The following is a 19333-nucleotide window of genomic DNA, read 5'->3' on the forward strand; positions in this document are numbered from 1 at the left end:
TCTCCATCTCACTGTCCCCTCCCTTTTATCTACCCTATCCACCACCCCCACACCAGGACAACAGCCGCCGGGTGGATAATGTGCTGAAGCTGTGGATCATAGAGGCACGGGAACTGCCCCCTAAGAAGCGGTACTACTGCGAGCTCTGCCTAGATGACATGCTGTATGCACGCACCACGTCCAAGCCCCGCTCAGCCTCTGGGGACACCGTCTTCTGGGGCGAGCACTTCGAGTTTAACAATCTGCCGGCTGTCCGCGCCCTGCGGCTGCATCTGTACCGTGACTCAGACAAAAAGCGCAAGAAGGACAAGGCAGGCTATGTAGGCCTGGTGACTGTGCCCGTGGCCACCCTGGCTGGGCGCCACTTCACAGAGCAGTGGTACCCTGTGACCCTGCCAACAGGCAGTGGAGGGTCTGGGGGCATGGGTTCGGGAGGGGGAGGAGGCTCGGGGGGTGGCTCAGGGGGCAAGGGCAAAGGAGGTTGCCCGGCTGTGCGGCTGAAGGCACGTTATCAGACAATGAGTATCTTGCCCATGGAGCTGTACAAAGAGTTTGCAGAATATGTCACCAACCATTATCGGATGCTGTGTGCAGTATTGGAACCTGCCTTGAATGTCAAGGGCAAGGAAGAGGTTGCCAGCGCACTGGTTCACATCTTGCAGAGTACAGGAAAGGCCAAGGTAAGTGCCGTGCCCTCAGGGAAAAGTGGCTTGGGAATGGGCACTAACGTGGAGGGCAGCGAGGACAGGGCACACTTGCAAAATTGGGTTGTGCAGAGGCTGATCCTTGAATTTTCTTGGGTCCCAGGACTTCCTTTCAGACATGGCCATGTCAGAGGTAGACCGGTTCATGGAACGAGAGCACCTCATATTCCGCGAGAACACGCTCGCCACTAAAGCCATAGAAGAGTATATGAGATTGATTGGTCAGAAATACCTCAAGGATGCCATTGGTATGGTTCACCTTCAGGCCCTCTTCCCAAATCTGCCAGATGCCTACCCCAGCCCTAAACCTGGCTACCCCAGATCTCAAGTCCAGAGCCCAGGACCCCAGCCTCCAACCACCTGGTTCTGAGATTCCTCCAACCCAGGCAGCTCCCTGCCCCCGCCCTTGGAAAGAATGACGACTTTCTCTTGTGCCCCTATTCCTCAGGGGAGTTCATTCGTGCTCTGTATGAATCTGAGGAGAACTGTGAGGTAGACCCCATCAAGTGCACGGCATCCAGTCTGGCAGAGCACCAGGCCAACCTGCGGATGTGCTGTGAGTTGGCCCTGTGCAAGGTGGTCAACTCCCATTGGTGAGACTGGGAACGCTGGGCTGGGGGGCCAGGGTTGGGGCAGTTGTGTGTTCATCTGTTCATCCATCTGTCCATCCTCAAAGAGGACTGAGCACCAGTTATGGGCAAAGCATTCTGGGTGCTGTAGAACAGAGGTGAATGTGCCTGGTCCCTGCCCTCAGAGGGCCTCTACCAGAATGAGTATAAATCAAATGAGATGCACAGAAAACCACAGAACCATTGTAGTACTTGTGAAACGCTGAGTAAGAGCCCCACCCCCACCCCCATGTAATATCAGGACAGAGAAGGTAGAGCTTTGATTGAGATAAGCAAAAAGAACTGCCTGGTGCTGGGCTTTGAAGATTGGGTTAGGTGCTGATGTTTGCACATGGTGGGAAAGAGACATTTCAGAAGGCTGTGGGACAGGCATGTGTGGGAAGGTGAGAAGGCCCAGGAGCTTTCGAGGGACAGTAACTAGAACAGGTTTAATAATGGAAATAGTAGGAAAAATATGTGGATGTGGGATTAGAGTTGGAATCTAGAAGGCCTCAAGTTAAGGAGGTTGAGTTCATCAGTAGATCATAGGATGCCATTAAAGGTGTAGGCACCAGGAATTTTCATGATTGAGAAGATGAATCCATAAGTACAGTGGAGTGTGGGGGTTGACCAGAGTAGGGAGAATGAAGTTCAGGCTACTGGGGACCGCTGTTAATGGGTTAGGAATGAAAATCAGATCTTAAATCAGGACAGTGATAGGAAACTTAGCAAGAGGCCACTGTTAAGGGCCCTGTGAGGGAAAGATCAGCAAGAGTTGTTAACTGATTGCAAAGGAGGGGGCCTGTCTGTGGGGAGTCAAGGATGACTCAAGAGGCCATGAGGCTGTAGCTGGGAGACTGGTGGCCTCATTGACAGAACCAGGAAAGTCAGGAGGAGGAGTCAGTTGAGGTGTGGGGGCGATGGTGAGCTCCGTTTTACACTAGTCAAGTTTAAGGTGTCAGTAGGACATTGAAATGGAACTGGGAGGTGGGGAGAGTGAGCTCTGAGCCATTCCAGGGACTGGGGATCATGCCTGGGGCACGTCCATCCCCATTTCCCTGGAATCCAGAAGAGTTGGGGGGTCCGAGCTCCCTGTACCTCAAGTGACCCTCCATCTCTCTCCCATCTCTGTCTCTCCCTGGTGTCTGTTTTTCTTCTCCTCCTCTCCTTGTCTCTCTCACACATCCCTCCATCTCTCTCCCATGTGTCTCTCTGCCCTCGCCTTCTCTCCCCTTCCATTTCTCTCTCCCAAATCTGTCTGTTCCCTCTACCGTGGCCCTCTTCTTCCAGCAGCCTCCTGTCTTCCTCCTGCAGTCCCTCCTTCCCTGTCTCTCTTACCTCTGTTTCCACACCCTCACCTCCTACCACCCCCCTCAGCATGTTCCCTGGAAGCTGAGGGTCTCTGGGGCTCAGTCCCGGTCTCTCTCTTTCTTTCTCTCTCTCTCTGTCTCCCCACCCCTTCCCCCCAGCGTGTTCCCGAGGGAGCTGAAGGAGGTGTTTGCATCTTGGCGGCTGCGCTGCGCAGAGCGGGGCAGGGAGGACATCGCCGACAGGCTGATCAGCGCCTCGCTCTTCCTGCGCTTCCTCTGCCCAGCCATTATGTCGCCCAGTCTTTTTGGGCTCATGCAGGAGTACCCAGATGAGCAGACCTCACGAACCCTCACCCTCATCGCCAAGGTCATCCAGAACCTGGCCAACTTTTCCAAGTGAGGGAAGCTTCAGGCATGGGTGGAGCATGGGTGGGCAGGAAGGGTCTCCTGACTCCCCAGAGACCCTGAGATGGGTAGATGTAAGGCCTTCTGTACAAGTGTGACCTCTCCCTTCTGGACCCCTTGGCCAGGTTTACCTCAAAGGAGGACTTTCTGGGTTTCATGAATGAGTTTTTGGAGCTGGAGTGGGGTTCCATGCAGCAGTTCCTGTACGAGATCTCCAACCTGGACACGCTGACCAACAGCAGTAGCTTTGAGGGCTACATCGACTTGGGCCGAGAGCTCTCCACATTGCATGCCCTACTCTGGGAGGTGCTGCCCCAGCTCAGCAAGGTCAGCAAGTGCTCCCTGTGCCCCATTGCTAGATGTTGCCAGAGGCACTTGGGGCCTGAGAAACTACTCCCCTGCACAGATTTTTCTCCCCTGCCTATTCCCTGAGATGTCATACCACTACTCCTACCCAGACATCCTCCACCTGCACCCTCCAAGGCCCTCTTAGAGCCCACCAGTAATAGCCTTGCCCTTCCAGGAAGCCCTTCTGAAGCTGGGCCCACTACCCCGGCTCCTCAACGACATCAGCACAGCCCTAAGAAACCCCAACATCCAAAGGCAGCCAAGCCGCCAGAGTGAGCGGCCCCGGCCGCAGCCCGTGGTGCTGCGGGGGCCATCAGCTGAGATGCAGGGCTACATGATGCGGGACCTCAACAGGTGAGCCCTCAGGGGGTCCCTGCCCTTATGTCCTAGGAACCCCATCTCTTCTATTCTGGATATTCTCACTGGGCCCCGTGTGCATCTCTAGGGCTTGAAAGGAAGGGATAAAGCAGCAAGTTCTCAGGGGAAAATGTTAAGGAGATAGGTACAGGCAGTGGGAGCCCTTCAAAGCCAGAGGGAACAAGGAACACAGCCCCAGAAGTGCCAAGGCTCCTCCAGCTCCCAGCTTAGTTGTAAGCCAAGGGGATCCCCATTACAGGCTCGTATTTGCTTTGTTCCTCTGCCCACCCGTGCTTATCTCCAGGCTGAGGTTGAGCCAGTGTACATTGGCTCAGCCATGGGGTGTCAAAATAATCAAACATCTCTGTATGACTCAGAAAATAAGGATCCCCCCCTCCGGCCTACCACCAGAACCCCGCAGACCTCCCCAAGATCCAGCACTTAGAGAAGCAGCAGCTGGAAGCCTAGCAGCCCCCAGATCCTGTTCTGGAACCTCAGCATTTGTTCTGAAAACTTCAGCATTTGTTCTGATGGGGCAGGCCCCCGGCCTTATTTGATGATCACCCTGCTGTTCTCTTTCCCTCCGTGATGCCATACCCATTCACCATTCCCACTGCTCCTGCCATCCATCCATGCCTTGCTCCTTCTCTCTGTCTGTGCTCGCCCCTCTTTCCATCTCTCTCCAGCTCCATCGACCTTCAGTCCTTCATGGCTCGAGGCCTCAACAGGTGAGGGGCTCTCCCCTCCCCAGCCCTCCTCTCCTCTCCTGTCAGCTCCCTCTCCCCCTCCTGACCTTCACCCTCCTCCTCTCCTCTCCTCAGTGCACCTCATCTCCTTCATATTTTCCCAGACTGCCCTCATCCCTCCTCTTGCTGCCCCCATTTCCCTTCCTCTAGGCCTCACCCTTTCCCAGAGGGGCCTGGTCCTTTCCCTTTTCCCACCTTTTCCGTCCCATCCTCCCTGCCTACCTCTTTAGGGCTGTCACCACTGGCTCTCAGCCCTTCCCTGTGGGTCCCAATCTTCACCTAAGGTCCATACCAGCCCCAGGAGGCTCAGTTGCCTGTAGCCTAGCTTTACCCTGCTTGTGTGTCTGTCCCCTTTCCTTTGACAGCTCTATGGACATGGCTCGTCTCCCCTCCCCAACCAAGGAAAAGCCACCCCCACCACCCCCTGGTGGGGGTAAAGATCTGTTCTACGTGAGCCGACCACCACTGGCCCGGTCCTCCCCAGCATACTGCACAAGCAGCTCGGACATCACAGAGCCAGAACAGAAGATGCTGAGTGTCAACAAGAGTGTGTCCATGCTGGACCTGCAGGGCGATGGGCCCGGTGGTCGCCTCAACAGCAGTAGTGTTTCCAACCTGGCAGCTGTCGGGGACCTGCTGCATTCAAGCCAGGCCTCACTCACAGCGGCCTTAGGGCTGCGGCCTGCTCCTGCTGGACGCCTCTCCCAGGGGAGTGGGTCGTCCATCACAGCGGCGGGCATGCGCCTCAGCCAGATGGGTGTCACCACGGACGGTGTCCCTGCCCAGCAACTGCGCATCCCCCTCTCCTTCCAGAACCCTCTCTTCCACATGGCTGCTGATGGGCCAGGGCCCCCAGCGGGCCATGGAGGGAGTGGTGGCCATGGCCCACCCTCTTCCCATCACCACCACCACCACCATCACCACCACCGAGGTGGAGAGCCCCCAGGGGACACCTTTGCCCCATTCCATGGCTATAGCAAGAGCGAGGACCTCTCTTCAGGGGTCCCCAAGCCCCCTGCAGCCTCCATCCTTCATAGCCACAGCTACAGTGATGAGTTTGGACCCTCTGGCACTGACTTCACCCGACGGCAGCTCTCACTCCAGGACAACCTTCAGCACATGCTGTCCCCTCCCCAGATCACCATTGGTCCCCAGAGGCCAGCCCCCTCAGGGCCCGGAGGTGGGAGTGGTGGGGGCAGTGGTGGGGGTGGTGGGGGGCAGCCACCTCCGTTGCAGAGGGGAAAGTCTCAGCAGTTGACAGTCAGTGCTGCCCAGAAACCCCGGCCATCCAGCGGGAACCTTTTACAGTCTCCAGAGCCGAGTTATGGCCCTGCCCGTCCACGACAACAGAGCCTCAGCAAGGAGGGCAGCATTGGGGGCAGCGGTGGCAGTGGTGGCGGAGGGGGTGGGGGGCTGAAGCCCTCCATCACCAAGCAGGTAGGTGAAGGGAAGAGGAAGCAGGGTGGGTGAAGGCAACAGTGGAGGTGGAGCAGTCTGTGCCCTAAGGTTTTGATTTTCTCATCACCTTTCATAAATTAAAACAATGTGTGTTCAGGGGCCGCAGTGTGACATGTGCTGTTGGGGCACCATGGAGATGATGGTGAACAGACATAAATGCTTGCTCTGATAACACTCATTCCAGAGAGGAGACGTGATCAATCGCTTCTCTAGCCCCTGGGGTTAGGGTGGGGACCCAGGATACCCCCTAAAGCAGGGGAACAGGCCTGGGACTGTCCTGTCTTTTGGCTGTGTTCTCTCCCTCTGAATGTGCCCTGCCTTTTCCCACCTTGCCTTGTCCCAGCATTCTCAGACACCATCCACGCTGAACCCCACAATGCCAGCCTCTGAGCGGACTGTGGCCTGGGTCTCCAATATGCCTCACCTGTCGGCTGACATCGAGAGTGCCCACATTGAGCGGGAAGAGTACAAGCTCAAGGAGTACTCAAAATCGATGGATGAGAGCCGGCTAGATAGGGTATGCTGGTACCTGCCATCCAAAGTCTCAGTTTTTCCTTTCACCCATAGGGGAGACCTGTAGGTCATTCCAAGGGAAACATCTAGGCTTAGGCAGTTATAATAGAAAGAAAAGACAAAAACTGATCCCCTCTTGAGAAGCCTTCAGTCCATTAGGAGAACCCGACATAATCAGTCTGCTTAAAAGCCAATTCAGCTACACTATAGACTATCCAGGGAGAAACACGTTCTGTTCTAGGCTTGCCACGATGTTCTTCCCCAGGGAAGCCAAAGCTCTACTCCTGTTACTGCTCAGGAAAGGAAGTGACTTCCCTAGCAGTGGGAGCTACTTAGTAGGGCTGAGGCAGAGGGGATTATGGTTGTACTACAGGTGATGTCTGGGTTATCCACTTACTGTCCCTTAGGAATAGGTGGCAAAGGCTTGATGGGCAGGGGTCTTTCAAATTGCTCCTGTTCTGGGCTTCAGATGCAGAATCCTTGAGAAAGGCTCCAGACTAGCACTTTCTAGAACATTCTGAAGTGATGAAAATGTTCTGTAATATGCACTATTTGGTGTGGTAGCTACATGTGGCTAGTGGCTACTCTATTAGACATTGGTTTTTTGTGATTCAGAACTAAATTTTTAGTGTTAGTTTTAAATAGCTACGTATGGGCTAATGAGGTAACTGAGTGATAGTTTGTGTTTAGTCTGTGTGAGGCCCTAGGTTTGATCCCCAGCACTACAAAAATAAAAGTAAAATAAATAGCTACACGTGGCTTAGGTCTATCATTATAGCATAGCTCTAAGCTCTAGAGCCAGTAGAGCAGATAAAATGATTCTTCTGAGCTCTCTTGTTCCCAGAATTCCAGGGTCAGATTAGCAGAAAGGCATTCCTAAATTCTCAGCCTGAGATTCCCTTAAGATCCCCTATCCCTAGGACGGAGCTAAGGAAGGAGTATAAGATAGTACTCACCCCTCCCGCATCCAATGTCTTGCCCTCTTTCTCTCATGTGTTCATTCCTAGCTTGGGGCTGGAAAGTCACTTTTTAATTTCTGGGTATATTTAAGGTGTGCCTGCAGGTAGGTTGCTCTGTGGGTCCTCATATGTTCCAGTGGACACACTTCTCAGGGCATAGGTCTATGACCTTGCTCCATCTTGAAGGAGCCCTAGCATCATGGCAGGGCATTCTCAAAAGCAGGCCTGAGTGAGTGTAATCCACAGGCAGAGAAAGGGTTGATGTCCTTCCCCATGCGATGGCTGTGCTGGGCAGACAGGGATGGGGGCTGGGTGGCTGAATGGGGCAGGGCACCTCTCACAGTGCGGGGTCTTGTGCCCGGCGGGCAGGTAAAGGAGTACGAGGAAGAGATCCATTCACTGAAGGAACGGCTGCACATGTCCAACCGGAAGCTGGAAGAGTATGAGCGGAGGCTGCTGTCCCAGGAAGAACAGACCAGCAAAATCTTGATGCAGTATCAGGCCCGACTAGAACAGAGTGAGAAGAGGCTGAGGCAGCAGCAGGTGGAGAAGGATTCTCAGATCAAGAGCATCATTGGCAGGTGAGGGGCGGCCTGGGGAGGGGTAGCAAGGGAGAGCCTGAAGCTGAAGGGAGTGAGAGAGTGAGCTAGTCCTCAGACCCCTGTGCCCATCTCAGGAGACCACCAGGAGAGCCTGCCACTCTCTCCCAGGGAGACAACCCACTCATCTCCTGCTTAGGGCATTAAATGTTTCTTTGCTAAACCCTGACATTTCTTCTGGTAGAGTAACTTTTGAAGCCCTAGGAAAATAAGGCAGGTACTGTCCAACCATCACTGTATCTGCACAGAGCCTGGGTCAGAAAACTTTGGTTGATTATTCTCAATGCAGTCTGTGAAGTTCACCCCAAAGCTGAGCAGGGATCCCTAGCCAGAGAAGCCCCTGAGCATCCCCATCTTGGGCACAGCCTCCCTTTCTAGCCTTGGTAAGGGATGCCATCAGAATGGGCCATTTACCCTGCACATGTTTCTAACTCCTTCACCAAGCCCTGGATTCCAAAGGAGGTATCTTAGCAAGGGGATCAGTTGTCTTAAAAACAGGGGGTGAGAACACCCAACCCTGTTCCAACCAGAACCAGTTCCATTTTGATCCATTAAAAATGTATTTCTGCATAAGACTTAGAATACATTGGAATAAAAGGGCTTCTTGACCTGAAACATTTTTTTGAAACCACTGTTGTAATTGATACCATTTATGAGAGAGAACCTTGAGAGTCTTCACCAAAGTCAGGAAGATGCTGGGAATGATAAGGCTTGTAACAGGGACTCCTCCTGGGCTGGGAGGTACCCCAAGTTCTGCCACTGGAGGTGGCCTAAGTTCACTGAGGTGGCATAAAAGCCTGATCTTTAGCCTCAAAAGTTCTAAAGGAGGGGTACTGCTGTCTCTGTTGGGAATGGGGCTGAGGGTGTGTGGGTGGTAGAAGTCTTTGAGGCATAGAAAGCTACCCTAACCAGAGAGATACCTGAGGGTCCGGACCCTGAGAGGAGGGCAGAGAGTAGCACCCTGAGTGACAGGGAGTCTTTTGAGTCATGACAGTGGAGGGATTTTAAAAAGGGGAGAAGGATTCCTGAGGCTTTTCCAGAGAGCTGCAGGGGTTTCCAGGATCAGGAGTTCCATGAACAGGCTCCAAGCCCGTGCCCGCCACTAACCCCACTGAAGCCCGTCCCTTCAGGCTGATGCTGGTGGAGGAGGAGCTGCGCCGGGACCACCCCGCCATGGCTGAGCCGCTGCCTGAACCCAAGAAGAGGCTGCTCGACGCTCAGGTGGAAATTACAATGTCATTTATCTTCTCCGTGTCCCATCCCCATCCATCCCACTGTCCTTTGTGCTCTCACTGCACCAGCCACCCCAGCCCCATCGCCATCTGTCTCTCATTGTCCTCTGTTTGTCTACTTGCCACTCCACTCAGCCCCCCAGTGACCCATCTTCATTCCATCGTCTGTGCCTTTGTCACTCCTGGCAGTGTCAGCCCCACCCCGTGCCTTCCTGCCCCATCCTCCCACTCCTTTCTGCGGCTCAGGACCTTCTCCCAGATCCTCACCCTTTCTGTCCCTAGACCCCTCCCAGTTCCTAGAAGCCCTGCCTGTTTGCCCTGTTGAAGGCAGGAGTTCACCTTCCTCTGAGCTCTTCTTGGGTGAGGAGGGCTACAAGTTGCTCTTTGCTGGAATGGAGCCCAGGGCAGTCTGAGTGGTAGTTTCCCCAGGCCCTGGAGACTTGGGATCTGGGATCCCTATACCTTTGTTCTCCTGGCTCCCCATTCTGACTCCTTGGCAGCTTCTGTAGAGCTGCCTCTTCCTGGCTCTTCAGACCTTGAAGGCCTCCCTGGAACTTCCCACCCCATCCCAATCCCTCAGTGTTTCAAGTCTAGCTTCCCTTTGGCCTTCCTCCCACTCAGGCCTCACACCTGACTGACCCTCCAGCTCCCTGCCACCACTCTCTGCTCACCTCAGTCATGGTGAGCCTGAGGTTCCACATCTTACCCTTTGCTTTCCCAAAATTTTGGTCTTTCCTACCCATATTCCTCCTTCCTCTCTCTGACCACCAGGCCTCTCCACCCCCACCACCAAGGCTCCTGACCCCATCACCCCACTCTCTCCCCCTGCAGCTCCTCATCAGGTAATTCTCCTGGTTCCGCTTTGACCACTGGCGGAGGACACAGGGGGAGGTGACTCCGGACCACTGCAGGTTGGTCGTGAAGCCTACCCCCTCCACTCTCCAGTGCCTTTCCCCCATCACTGCTGCCCTCTGCCCCCAGAGAACCTCCACAGTCTCCACCTCCTGACACCTCCAGCACAGACCCATCTCCCGAGGTATACTACTCAGAGACCACATGCTGATCCCTCCCTGCAACTGCCCCTGGAGGCCTTAGCAATAATTTGACCCTACAGAGACCCAGCACATTCACAAGTCACACCCCTTCCCTCCAGGCACACCTCTCCCATCCTCCTCCTAACTCGGCACCCTCCTCTTCCTCTACCTCTCCAGTGTATGTCTGTCACCCCCCATTTCACCAGAGCGTCCTTGGGGGTTGGGCTTTATTAATGGGGTGGAGGTGATGCTGGGTTGGGGGACCTTGGCTATAGGGGCTGTGCCGATTGCAGCAGGTAGGTTGGGGTTTCCTCCTCCTTCCCTAATCCTGGTTCTCTACCCTCTCCTTCTTCCCATTCCTCTCCTCTCACTCTTTCTCCCTTATACCTGTGAGGTAGAAGGCATTTGGGGTTCATGTTAGTCCCCATCTGGGTGGGAATTGGGAGTGGGCAGTTAATTCAAGGGGACTTTGAGGGGCCCTGGAAAAGTCTGTTGAGGTATCCTGATAGTAGGCAGGGTGGGTGGAACAAGAAGGAGCAAGGAACCTTGGACAGTGTTAGGACATGAACTGCCCTTGTGGCCTGGGAGTTACATCATGGGCTCAGTGGCCATGTTCTTTCCCAGGCAGAACTGATAGGAAAAGCATATCAAATAACCTCTATTCCTGTAAGAGCTCACATCCTGGGTTGCTAATGCCACTCACTACCCCCACCCCTCCTGCCACCCAGTGGTCTTACTGGACACACAATCCTACCTAAAAAGCCAGTAAATGGGAACCTGTCGGCCACAGACATCATTTCTGAGATGCTTTATTTTTGTGGGATTGATCTGCAGTGGGCAGTGGCTCCTAACACTGTAATTTTAACTCTCTGCCTGCCCAGCCTCTCTGTCAAAGTAGTTAGTGATCTGTAAACAGATGCTAAAAGGCACCAGGGGACCTTGCCATTTAAAAGACTCCTGCGGTGAATTCTTTTGTAAATGAATAATGGCACCCTAATTTATCTTCTTTCTAAATTTGGGTCCATGGGGGTGTAGGGGGCTTGCCCATGTGCTGTCACCAGCAGACAAATGGAGGGAAGGAAATTTGAGGATTCCTTTCCCTGCTCTCCCACCACACTCAGGCTACCCTACCACATGCAATTTCCTCCCCCTCTGACTGGCAATGTGGGATACCAGTGAAATAAGAGGGAAGCTTTGCCTAAGACTGGGGTTTGGGTGACCTGAGAGGTGAGTCCTGGATCCTGGGATGGAAGGGAAAGCTGATCTGGAACTGTACTTGTATCCTTTGGAGATTTGGTCAGACATAGCTATGTTGCCAGGCCTAAATGCCCTATGGCCCAGAAAGTAATATGGATAATTTTTCTAAACCATTTTAGGTATTAGTCCCTTTGCAAATCAGCCATTAATTTAAAAGCCAGTTTTGAGCACAAATTTTTAAAAGCCAAGTGAATGACCTAGAGGTGTGGGGGAATTCAGGTGGCTTTTCTCTTCTCTCCCAGCAGAGGAACAGAAGGTTGGGCTGAGGGCAGGAACCAGGAGTTGGTCCAGGAGCAATAGGAGGTGATGAGAACAGATCCTGGGTGGGAGTAGGGTCAGGCACCCCTCACCCTCTAACTGGCATCCCAGGGAGAAGAACTGTAAGGAAAGTGGGGGTGGAAAGGAATGGAGCCAGTTACTGCTTCCTGGGGATGCAGAGATTGGGGCACGCTGTGTCTCAGCAGAAGCTCCTAGTCATTTCCGCCAAGTGTGTGAGAGAGGCAGCCCTCCCACAAGATTTTCCCTTCCCACATCACTTCCCTGAATCCCCTTCCTTTCCCCCCAGTACAGTTAAACCTCTCTAATTTGGGATGTTATATTTGAGAAGATGGCCACTCTGAATAAGTGACAAATCTGAATGACAGTGTCTATTTAATGAAATGCATGTCTTCAAAATATATACAGTAAGTAGAACTCGGTGAATAAGGCCCTCAGGGAGCATGCCCTAATGAATAGATAGGAATGAAAAGTCTGTTTGCTGGTATAGGTTAAATACCCCCTCCCACAGACACTTTCCACCACTAATTTGCTTAGCCCACCCTTTCTGCATAGATAAAGGAAAACTCAAGCCCAGTTTTTGTTCAAATTATGAAAAAAATTCCAAATCCACAGGGGTTTGGATTAATGAGGTTTTGCTGTACTGCCTCCCTTGGTTCCTCAATACAGAGTTCCTACCTGAGATTGGGGGGTGGGCTGGGAGGGTGTTCCAAGAGGTGGAGGGTGGGCTAGGAGGGGAAATATATTGGTGAAGCTAGTGGGGTTAGGTTGGGGGTGAGGTGGGAGCTTGCTGCTTTTGAGCTGGTTTCCTGGTGCGACACTCTGGGTTGAAGGTTTGAAGGCCCCTGTTAGGAGTCTGGGAAATGAGTCTCTACCTGATCCCAGAGGATCCTACAGGTGAGAAACAAAACAGGAGGCTGGTGGGGATTGTCCTGGGAGGAGCGGGTGGACATGGCTTATGGAGTGGGTTGGCTAGTGGGGAGGTCACTGATAGGGGTCTGGCATCCAGGCCCCTGCGAAGCGTCTCAATAAGTCCGCGCTCTCCTCTTTGGTATCTTGCAGGAGAGGCAGCTTCCCCCCTTGGGTCCAACAAACCCGCGTGTGACGCTGGCCCCACCTTGGAACGGCCTGGCCCCCCCAGCCCCGCCCCCCCCACCCCGGCTGCAGATCACGGAGAACGGCGAGTTCCGAAACACCGCAGACCACTAGCCCACCCAGCATCACAGACCTCCTTCTCCTTCCCCGTGCACTCCACCCCGGAACAGCACCAACCACCAGGACTGGAAGTCACCGAGGGACAGTGGGATTGCCTCCCTGAATGCCTCCTTGGGGGTCACCAATCCCCCACCCCCATTGCACCATTTCTAGGAGGGAGAGCGGGAACCCTCAGCCACCCTCTCTTCCTTCCTGTCGGGGTGCTGCCCCCTCTCTGACCCCCAGGGACCCTTGCCCCAGGACACCTCCTAACCCACACAGACCCCCTTCACTCCGGGGTGCTATCCCCATCCTCTGCCTCATCGTTCCCCTGAGCACTGGGGGACAGACCCTCACCCCCCACCCTGGGGGTGTGGCACCTCCAAACTTTCAACTTCAGGGTGATTTTTTAGCAGTAACCAGAGCTGACAATCTAACTCCTCTCCACCGCCCCATTTTTGGCCTCCCCTGCCCCCCTTGTAATGGGGAGGGGACCCCGGGTGAGGGGGCCCTATTACCCCTTGATTTCTCAGGAGCGTCTGGGGGGGGCTCAGTACGCACAAACTCCTACTCCTCTTACCACTCTTAAATTTATTCCCTCCCCACCCAGAACCCAGATGGGGTGGAGGGGGCCGCCGGGGCAGGGAGGGGGCGGCAAGGGGGGAATGGGAGCTGTCTCCCCTTCTTCCCACACCTGATCTGCTCTCGGCTGGTCCCAGAGCGGGGTGAGGGGGCTTATGCCCCCCCCTCCCCCAGTGTGTTGGGGTGGGGTGGAATTGAGGTTAGGGTGAGGGGTTAGGGTTAGGAGGGTGTGTGTGTCAGGGAGGACAGACTGATTATCTGCCCTACCCTGACACACACAGTCCCCTGCCCCTCCCCTCTCTCTTGGTCTCTACTCCCAGGGGGAGGGGGGAACTTATTCTAGGAAAAGCCATGTCTCTCTCCCCCAGGGTGGGGGGACCTGTGTTGGAGGAGGGGTGTTGGGGGCCCCCTTCCATGACTCTGTCCCCCTGGGGAGGTAGGACAGGGCTGGGCTTCCCTCTCATCCTCCCCCCCCCCAATCTCCTTTCACCTCCCTCCCTCCCGCCAGCTCCACAATTTTTCGGTGTTTCTCTGTACATAGCTCTCTGGCGGGATAGGGGAGGAAGGATGGATGGGGTTTGGGGTGGGTAGGCCGTGGGAGGGGAGAAGTCCCTCCCTGGCACCCCCTCCTCCCTGACTGCTGTCCCCTACTCAGCCTTGCCCCCTCATCCCTTCTTGCGTTTGGTATTGAGATTCTTCCCAGATTCCACCCTTCTTTCTTTTGTATGGACAGTTCCCCTTCAGTCTCATCCCTCTACACACATACACCCAGCCGGGGCCAAATTTATACTTATATAAAAGTTGTAAATATGTGAAATTTTATCCCTGTGCCCTTTCCTCTGCTTTACCCACTTCAGGCCCTACCCCTGGACCCTTTCCTCTCTTCTTTGGCTGTTGTAATTATCTGGGGTTTGTACTGTACATATCGGGGTGTGTGTGTGTGGGCTGGGGGCGACCCCCCTCTGTACAGAGCTTCCTGGCCCCCTCCCCCCCCCGACCCTCCCCTTCCCTCCCCCCCACCCCCTTCAGGGTAGGGAGATGCTCTTCCTACCCGTTTTATTTTGTTTTCTCGTTCTCCCCGCCCCAGTCCCAGCCTTCTCTATCCCCCACCACTGTCCCCTTTTCTCCACTCCCAGCCCCATTTCCTTTTTTTCTGGAGTGTGTGGTGAAACAGAAAAATCATGTTTAATAAACGGAGATTGTTCTTTTATCGCTGCACTGACTTTATTAGCCTGGGATCTCCAGATTGACCAGGAGGTGATGAGAACTGCTTTTTAATTGCAATGCTGTGTATTAAACCTGGAACCTTCCACGTGCCCTGGAACCAAGCCGTATATCTCTGCCTTGATGCTATGATCTCACTGTCTACGATCACCCTCCCATTCAGCGAGATTTATTCTGTTTTAGAGCAGGGGTTCAGCTCTCCTCTCACCCACTGCTTCACATAGCTCTAAGGAGCAGGGATAGTATTTGATGAGAGTTCCAGTATAAATCTACGTTTATTCTTTAAAAGAAATTACCTATAAATAAGGCTTATCTAAATTGTTGGTTAAAATTCTTACGTGCGAGTAGTGAAAAATAAAACCAAACTGGTTGGTTTCTTAGTAAATCCGGGATCCACGCCCTCTACTTGCCAGCCCAATGATTCTTGCCAGCCTCCGATTCCCCGCATGGAAACAGGACGGGAACACCTACCTCTCATGGTTGGTGGTAGAACACGAAATAACGGGGGTAAGTGCCCATCCCACACAATAGGTACCCAATTAATTTTGCGCCTCTCCGCACCTGCTGGGGCGGGCGCTACTCTTAATTACCAGGAAACGTAGCTTTCCCGGGCGACCGAAGGGCTGCGCTCCACTGAGAACCAGCTCCGGAGCCTCCGCGGCTGCCGGGACTCTGCAGCACCTGACAAGTCCAACCGCCGACGTCTGGGGATCAGCGGCCTCCTACCAGCCCCGCCTTTCTCGCCAGCATAACCAATCATCACGAGGTTTGTAGGACGCCGCTCTCCTATTGGCTTCAGTCCTAGCTCCGCCCTGCGCACGCGGCGGCGGTGACCGACGGAGAGGCCGTGGCTTCCGGCCCGGAACGACGCGGTAGCTGAAAGGGTCCGGAAAAGTCTGATCCGGTTGTGTAACGGTGGGGGCGTGTCGGAGGGGAAGGCTACCGGGTCCAGATTCGTGGTGTCGGAGGCTTGCCGCGAGCCTGCTTCTGTGTGCACCCTGAAACGGATCGGAGCGGCGGGGCAGGAGCCGCCCGCGGCTGGCGAGGTCAGGCTTCGCTGAAGGATTACCTCCTCATCTCCCTCGGGGCCTGGAAGTTAAACCCCGGTTGGTGTTTTGTTGTTTTTTTTTTTTTTTCCCCAGGCTGAGCGGGACTGATCTGCAGAAAGTGTCACTTACTGAAATTTCCAATTGTTAGTTGGGGGCAGTTGTTTGAGAAGACAAGGGGAACTTTGTCCAGGGTTTCTGTGACTCCTGTTTCTTTTTTCCACAGCTTTTGTCTACCCCCAAATTCCCATTTCTTCCCGATCCTCTGGGATTTTTCCGAGGAGCCCATGGATACCTCGACACCTTTACCTCCTGCACCCACCTCCCCGATCTGCAATCCAGCCCCTCGGACAATCCAGATCGAGTTCCCTCAACATAGCTCGTCTTTGCTGGAATCCCTGAACCGCCATAGGCTAGAGGGAAAGTTCTGTGATGTGTCGCTTCTGGTGCAGGGCCGGGAACTTAGAGCTCATAAAGCAGTGTTGGCTGCTGCTTCTCCCTACTTCCATGACAAGCTGCTTCTTGGGGATGCACCTCGTCTCACCTTGCCAAGTGTCATTGAAGCTGATGCCTTTGAAGGGCTACTTCAGCTCATTTATTCAGGGCGCCTTCGCCTTCCCCTGGATGCTCTCCCTGCCCATCTCCTGGTAGCCAGTGGCCTTCAGATGTGGCAAGTAGTAGATCAGTGTTCAGAGATTCTTAGAGAACTAGAAAGTTCAGGTGGTGGAATTTCAGCTCGTGGAGCAACCTCCTACCATGCACTTCTTTCCACCACGTCCTCATCTGGAGGCTGGTGTATTCGCTCTTCCCCTTTTCAGACCCCAGTGCAGTCCTCTGCTTCTACTGAGAGTCCTGCATCCACTGAAAGCCCGGTGGGAGGGGAGGAGAGTGAACTAGGAGAGGTGTTACAAATTCAGGTGGAAGAGGAGGAGGAGGAGGAGGAGGAAGAAGAGGAGGAGGAGGAAGAGGAAGACCAGGGATCAGCAGCTACACTCTCTCAAACTCCTCAACCACAGAGAGTGTCAGGAGGTTTTCCCCGGGCTCGTGGATCCCACCCAGTACCCATATCTGCTACTCCCCGCAGGCTTCCAGAGAGTGAGAGTGCATCACTTGAACCTCCTGCCCCACCTACCGCACTACCCCCCAAAATTTTCTATATCAAGCAGGAACCCTTTGAGCCTAAGGAAGAGATATCAGGAAGTGGAACTCAGTCTGGAGGAGCAAAGGAGGAAACCAAAGTGTTTCCTGGGGGAGACACTGAAGGGAATGGGGAGCTGAGATTCTTATTGCCCTCAGGAGCAGGGGCAACATCTGGGGGGGGGAGTCCATCCTGGAAGCCAGTGGATCTTCATGGAAATGAAATCTTGTCAGGGGGTGGAGGACCTGGGGGAGCAGGGCAGGCTGTACATGGGCCTGTGAAGCTAGGGGGAGCACCCCCTGCAGATGGAAAACGCTTTGGTTGCTTGTGTGGGAAGCGCTTTGCAGTCAAGCCAAAGCGTGACAGGCACATCATGCTGACCTTCAGCCTTCGGCCTTTTGGCTGTGGCATCTGCAACAAGCGCTTCAAGTTGAAGCACCATCTGACCGAGCACATGAAGACCCATGCTGGAGCCCTGCATGCCTGTCCTCATTGTGGCCGTCGGTTCCGTGTCCATGCCTGTTTCCTTCGCCACCGAGACTTGTGCAAGGGTCAGGGCTGGGCCACTGCCCACTGGACTTACAAGTGATTGCTGAGGCCATACACTAAATTGTAGAACAAGATAGCCACTGCTGCTGATGCTTACTTACCCTTCCCTACCCTAGTGTTGGATCTTGTAATCAAGTCAAGAGATTAGATATATTATGGACCCCTTATTCTTGAGTATAGACCTCAAATTGGCAGGTTGAGAAGCTCAGATTTCTCACCTCAGATTTTTACTAATCACTCTATAGAAAAGTGTTTTATAGGCCATACTTAAATTGATCACTTGGCCATCTTGGACTTTCTTTTTATAGTGTTGATACCATTGAGGAAACTAGATTTCAGATTAGAAGGTTATTTAGTGAAAGAAGAGTTAGAGCAAAATGAAACAATGATAAATTTTTTTTTTTAGTTTCCACAAGAAGTTAAAGGAGCTGGTCTCCAACTAGGGATATGTTTAATTTGGAATGCTAGTAATTCAGTAACTAAGCTCTAAGTTTTCCTTTCCCTTGTCATTGCTGGAATGATATGAGCAGAGTTCTTTTTATGTTTTAAAAAAAAAAAAGTTCTCCCCTCCCTCACCCCCTGCCTCCCAGTACAGGGGATGAAACCTAAGTCCTTTCACACTAGAGCAGTGCTCTACCACTGAGCTACACCCCCAGCTCCTATGTACTTTTTTATTGAACCCTTCCAAAATCCCTTCAGAGTGAACGTTCCTTTCTCACCAGTGGACACCTTCCCAACATCTTGTTTTTAATGTAGGTGAGCACTTTAACAAGTTGAGCATTCCAGGTGTCATTTCTAGAACCTTCTTTATTAGAGGATAATCCCCCTGCAGCCTGTGCCTCTCGTTTACCTTTGACCACTGATAATTTGTATATTGATCACAGGTGATCGTGAACTCAGGAGATGGCAACTGACCTAAAATGCTGTCAGAGTAGCACTGCTCTGAACAATTGCCATGGTCTAGGGACTCAGGGCTAAGACTGCACATGCTGAAGGCTAAGGAGTAACTGTGCAAGGGGAGCACGCTACCTTTTCATTCCACCCACATTTGAGACAGCCCCTCTGTTGAGAGGTGGAGGCATAAATATTGGAATCGGGGTGGAGGGAAATTTTACAGTTACTTAATTTCTTCTAATAAACTTTGCCCTGAAATCTAAAGTGACAGTGGACTGGATTGAGTCATTTGTGTGGAAGAGATGAGAACAGAGCTTCAGAGACAAGTGTTTCTTTTGCAGCTTGGCAGTGGTGGGAGAACGGGATGTTTTCACAGGTAATTCATAGAGAACACTGTCCTGGACTTAACCTTGAGTAACCTTACCTTTCAGACTTTATACCCCAGGTGTTACTTAGTATTGTGTCTTCTTTTTTTTTTGAAGGGGTGGACCCACTTTCATTATTTATTTATTTATTTATTTATTACGATACTGGGAATTGAATCCAGGGGCATTTTATCAGTAAGCTCCATCCCCAGCCCTTTGTATTTTTTACTTGAACTTGTCCTCATGCCTCAGCCTCCCTAGTCACTGGGATTACAAGTGTCTGCCACTAAGCCTGATTTAACATGATTTTTACCCATAAGATCCCTCAATTTTCTGTATTATGTATAACATTTGGTTTATTCTACAAACAGTGCAAAGCATTGTGCTAGACTGTGATTAATACTGTGCCCTCAAAGAGTTTACAACTACTAAGCTAAATAAGTAATTGCTTGTTGCGGGCCACCATGAACAGGAGCTGAACATGTAGGAGCTGAGCAAGTACCCTTAGCCTTGAACAATAAAGGTGTGGAACTGG

The 19333-nt window shown here is 53.0% G+C and overlaps 2 protein-coding genes across 4 annotated transcripts in view; both read left to right on the forward strand.

The window, feature by feature from the left end:
• SYNGAP1 (synaptic Ras GTPase activating protein 1) overlaps nucleotides 1–14732 on the forward strand; it is a gene marked incomplete at its 5' end in the record, with an annotated part of 31381 nt that extends 16649 nt beyond the window's left edge. Inside the window, 12 exons of one of the 2 annotated variants that reach the window (XM_081296701.1) lie at nucleotides 57–680; nucleotides 808–952; nucleotides 1153–1297; nucleotides 2782–3018; nucleotides 3153–3354; nucleotides 3551–3729; nucleotides 4419–4460; nucleotides 4844–5915; nucleotides 6280–6453; nucleotides 7778–7989; nucleotides 9138–9228; nucleotides 12869–14732. In XM_081296701.1, the coding sequence (XP_081152827.1) occupies nucleotides 57–680; nucleotides 808–952; nucleotides 1153–1297; nucleotides 2782–3018; nucleotides 3153–3354; nucleotides 3551–3729; nucleotides 4419–4460; nucleotides 4844–5915; nucleotides 6280–6453; nucleotides 7778–7989; nucleotides 9138–9228; nucleotides 12869–13015 (3270 nt within the window). In that variant the 3' untranslated portion in view covers nucleotides 13016–14732. The remainder of the gene's footprint in view (nucleotides 1–56; nucleotides 681–807; nucleotides 953–1152; nucleotides 1298–2781; nucleotides 3019–3152; nucleotides 3355–3550; nucleotides 3730–4418; nucleotides 4461–4843; nucleotides 5916–6279; nucleotides 6454–7777; nucleotides 7990–9137; nucleotides 9229–12868) is intronic. The other variant, XM_081296702.1, reaches the window with a different exon arrangement.
• A 904-nt stretch (nucleotides 14733–15636) lies between these two features.
• ZBTB9 (zinc finger and BTB domain containing 9) lies at nucleotides 15637–18690 on the forward strand. 2 transcript variants are annotated; one of them, XM_081295968.1, is made up of 2 exons: nucleotides 15637–15912; nucleotides 16079–18690. In XM_081295968.1, exon 2 carries the CDS (start codon nucleotides 16140–16142, stop codon nucleotides 17577–17579), a length of 1440 nt encoding a protein of 479 aa, XP_081152094.1. In that variant the 5' UTR covers nucleotides 15637–15912; nucleotides 16079–16139; the 3' UTR covers nucleotides 17580–18690. The 2 variants fall into 2 exon arrangements, with proteins under 2 accessions (XP_081152094.1, XP_081152095.1); XM_081295969.1 differs by having other exon boundaries at nucleotides 15637–15852.
• Nucleotides 18691–19333: the final 643 nt, after the last annotated feature.

The sequence above is a fragment of the Spermophilus citellus genome (genome assembly GCF_964194105.1).
Source record: "Spermophilus citellus genome assembly, chromosome: 5".
Classification (NCBI taxonomy): domain Eukaryota; kingdom Metazoa; phylum Chordata; class Mammalia; order Rodentia; family Sciuridae; genus Spermophilus; species Spermophilus citellus.

Coding starts and splice junctions, on each gene's coding strand:
- ZBTB9 (XM_081295968.1), top strand. CDS start 16,140: ATGGATACCTCGACACCTTTACCTCCTGCACCCACCTCCCCGATCTGC.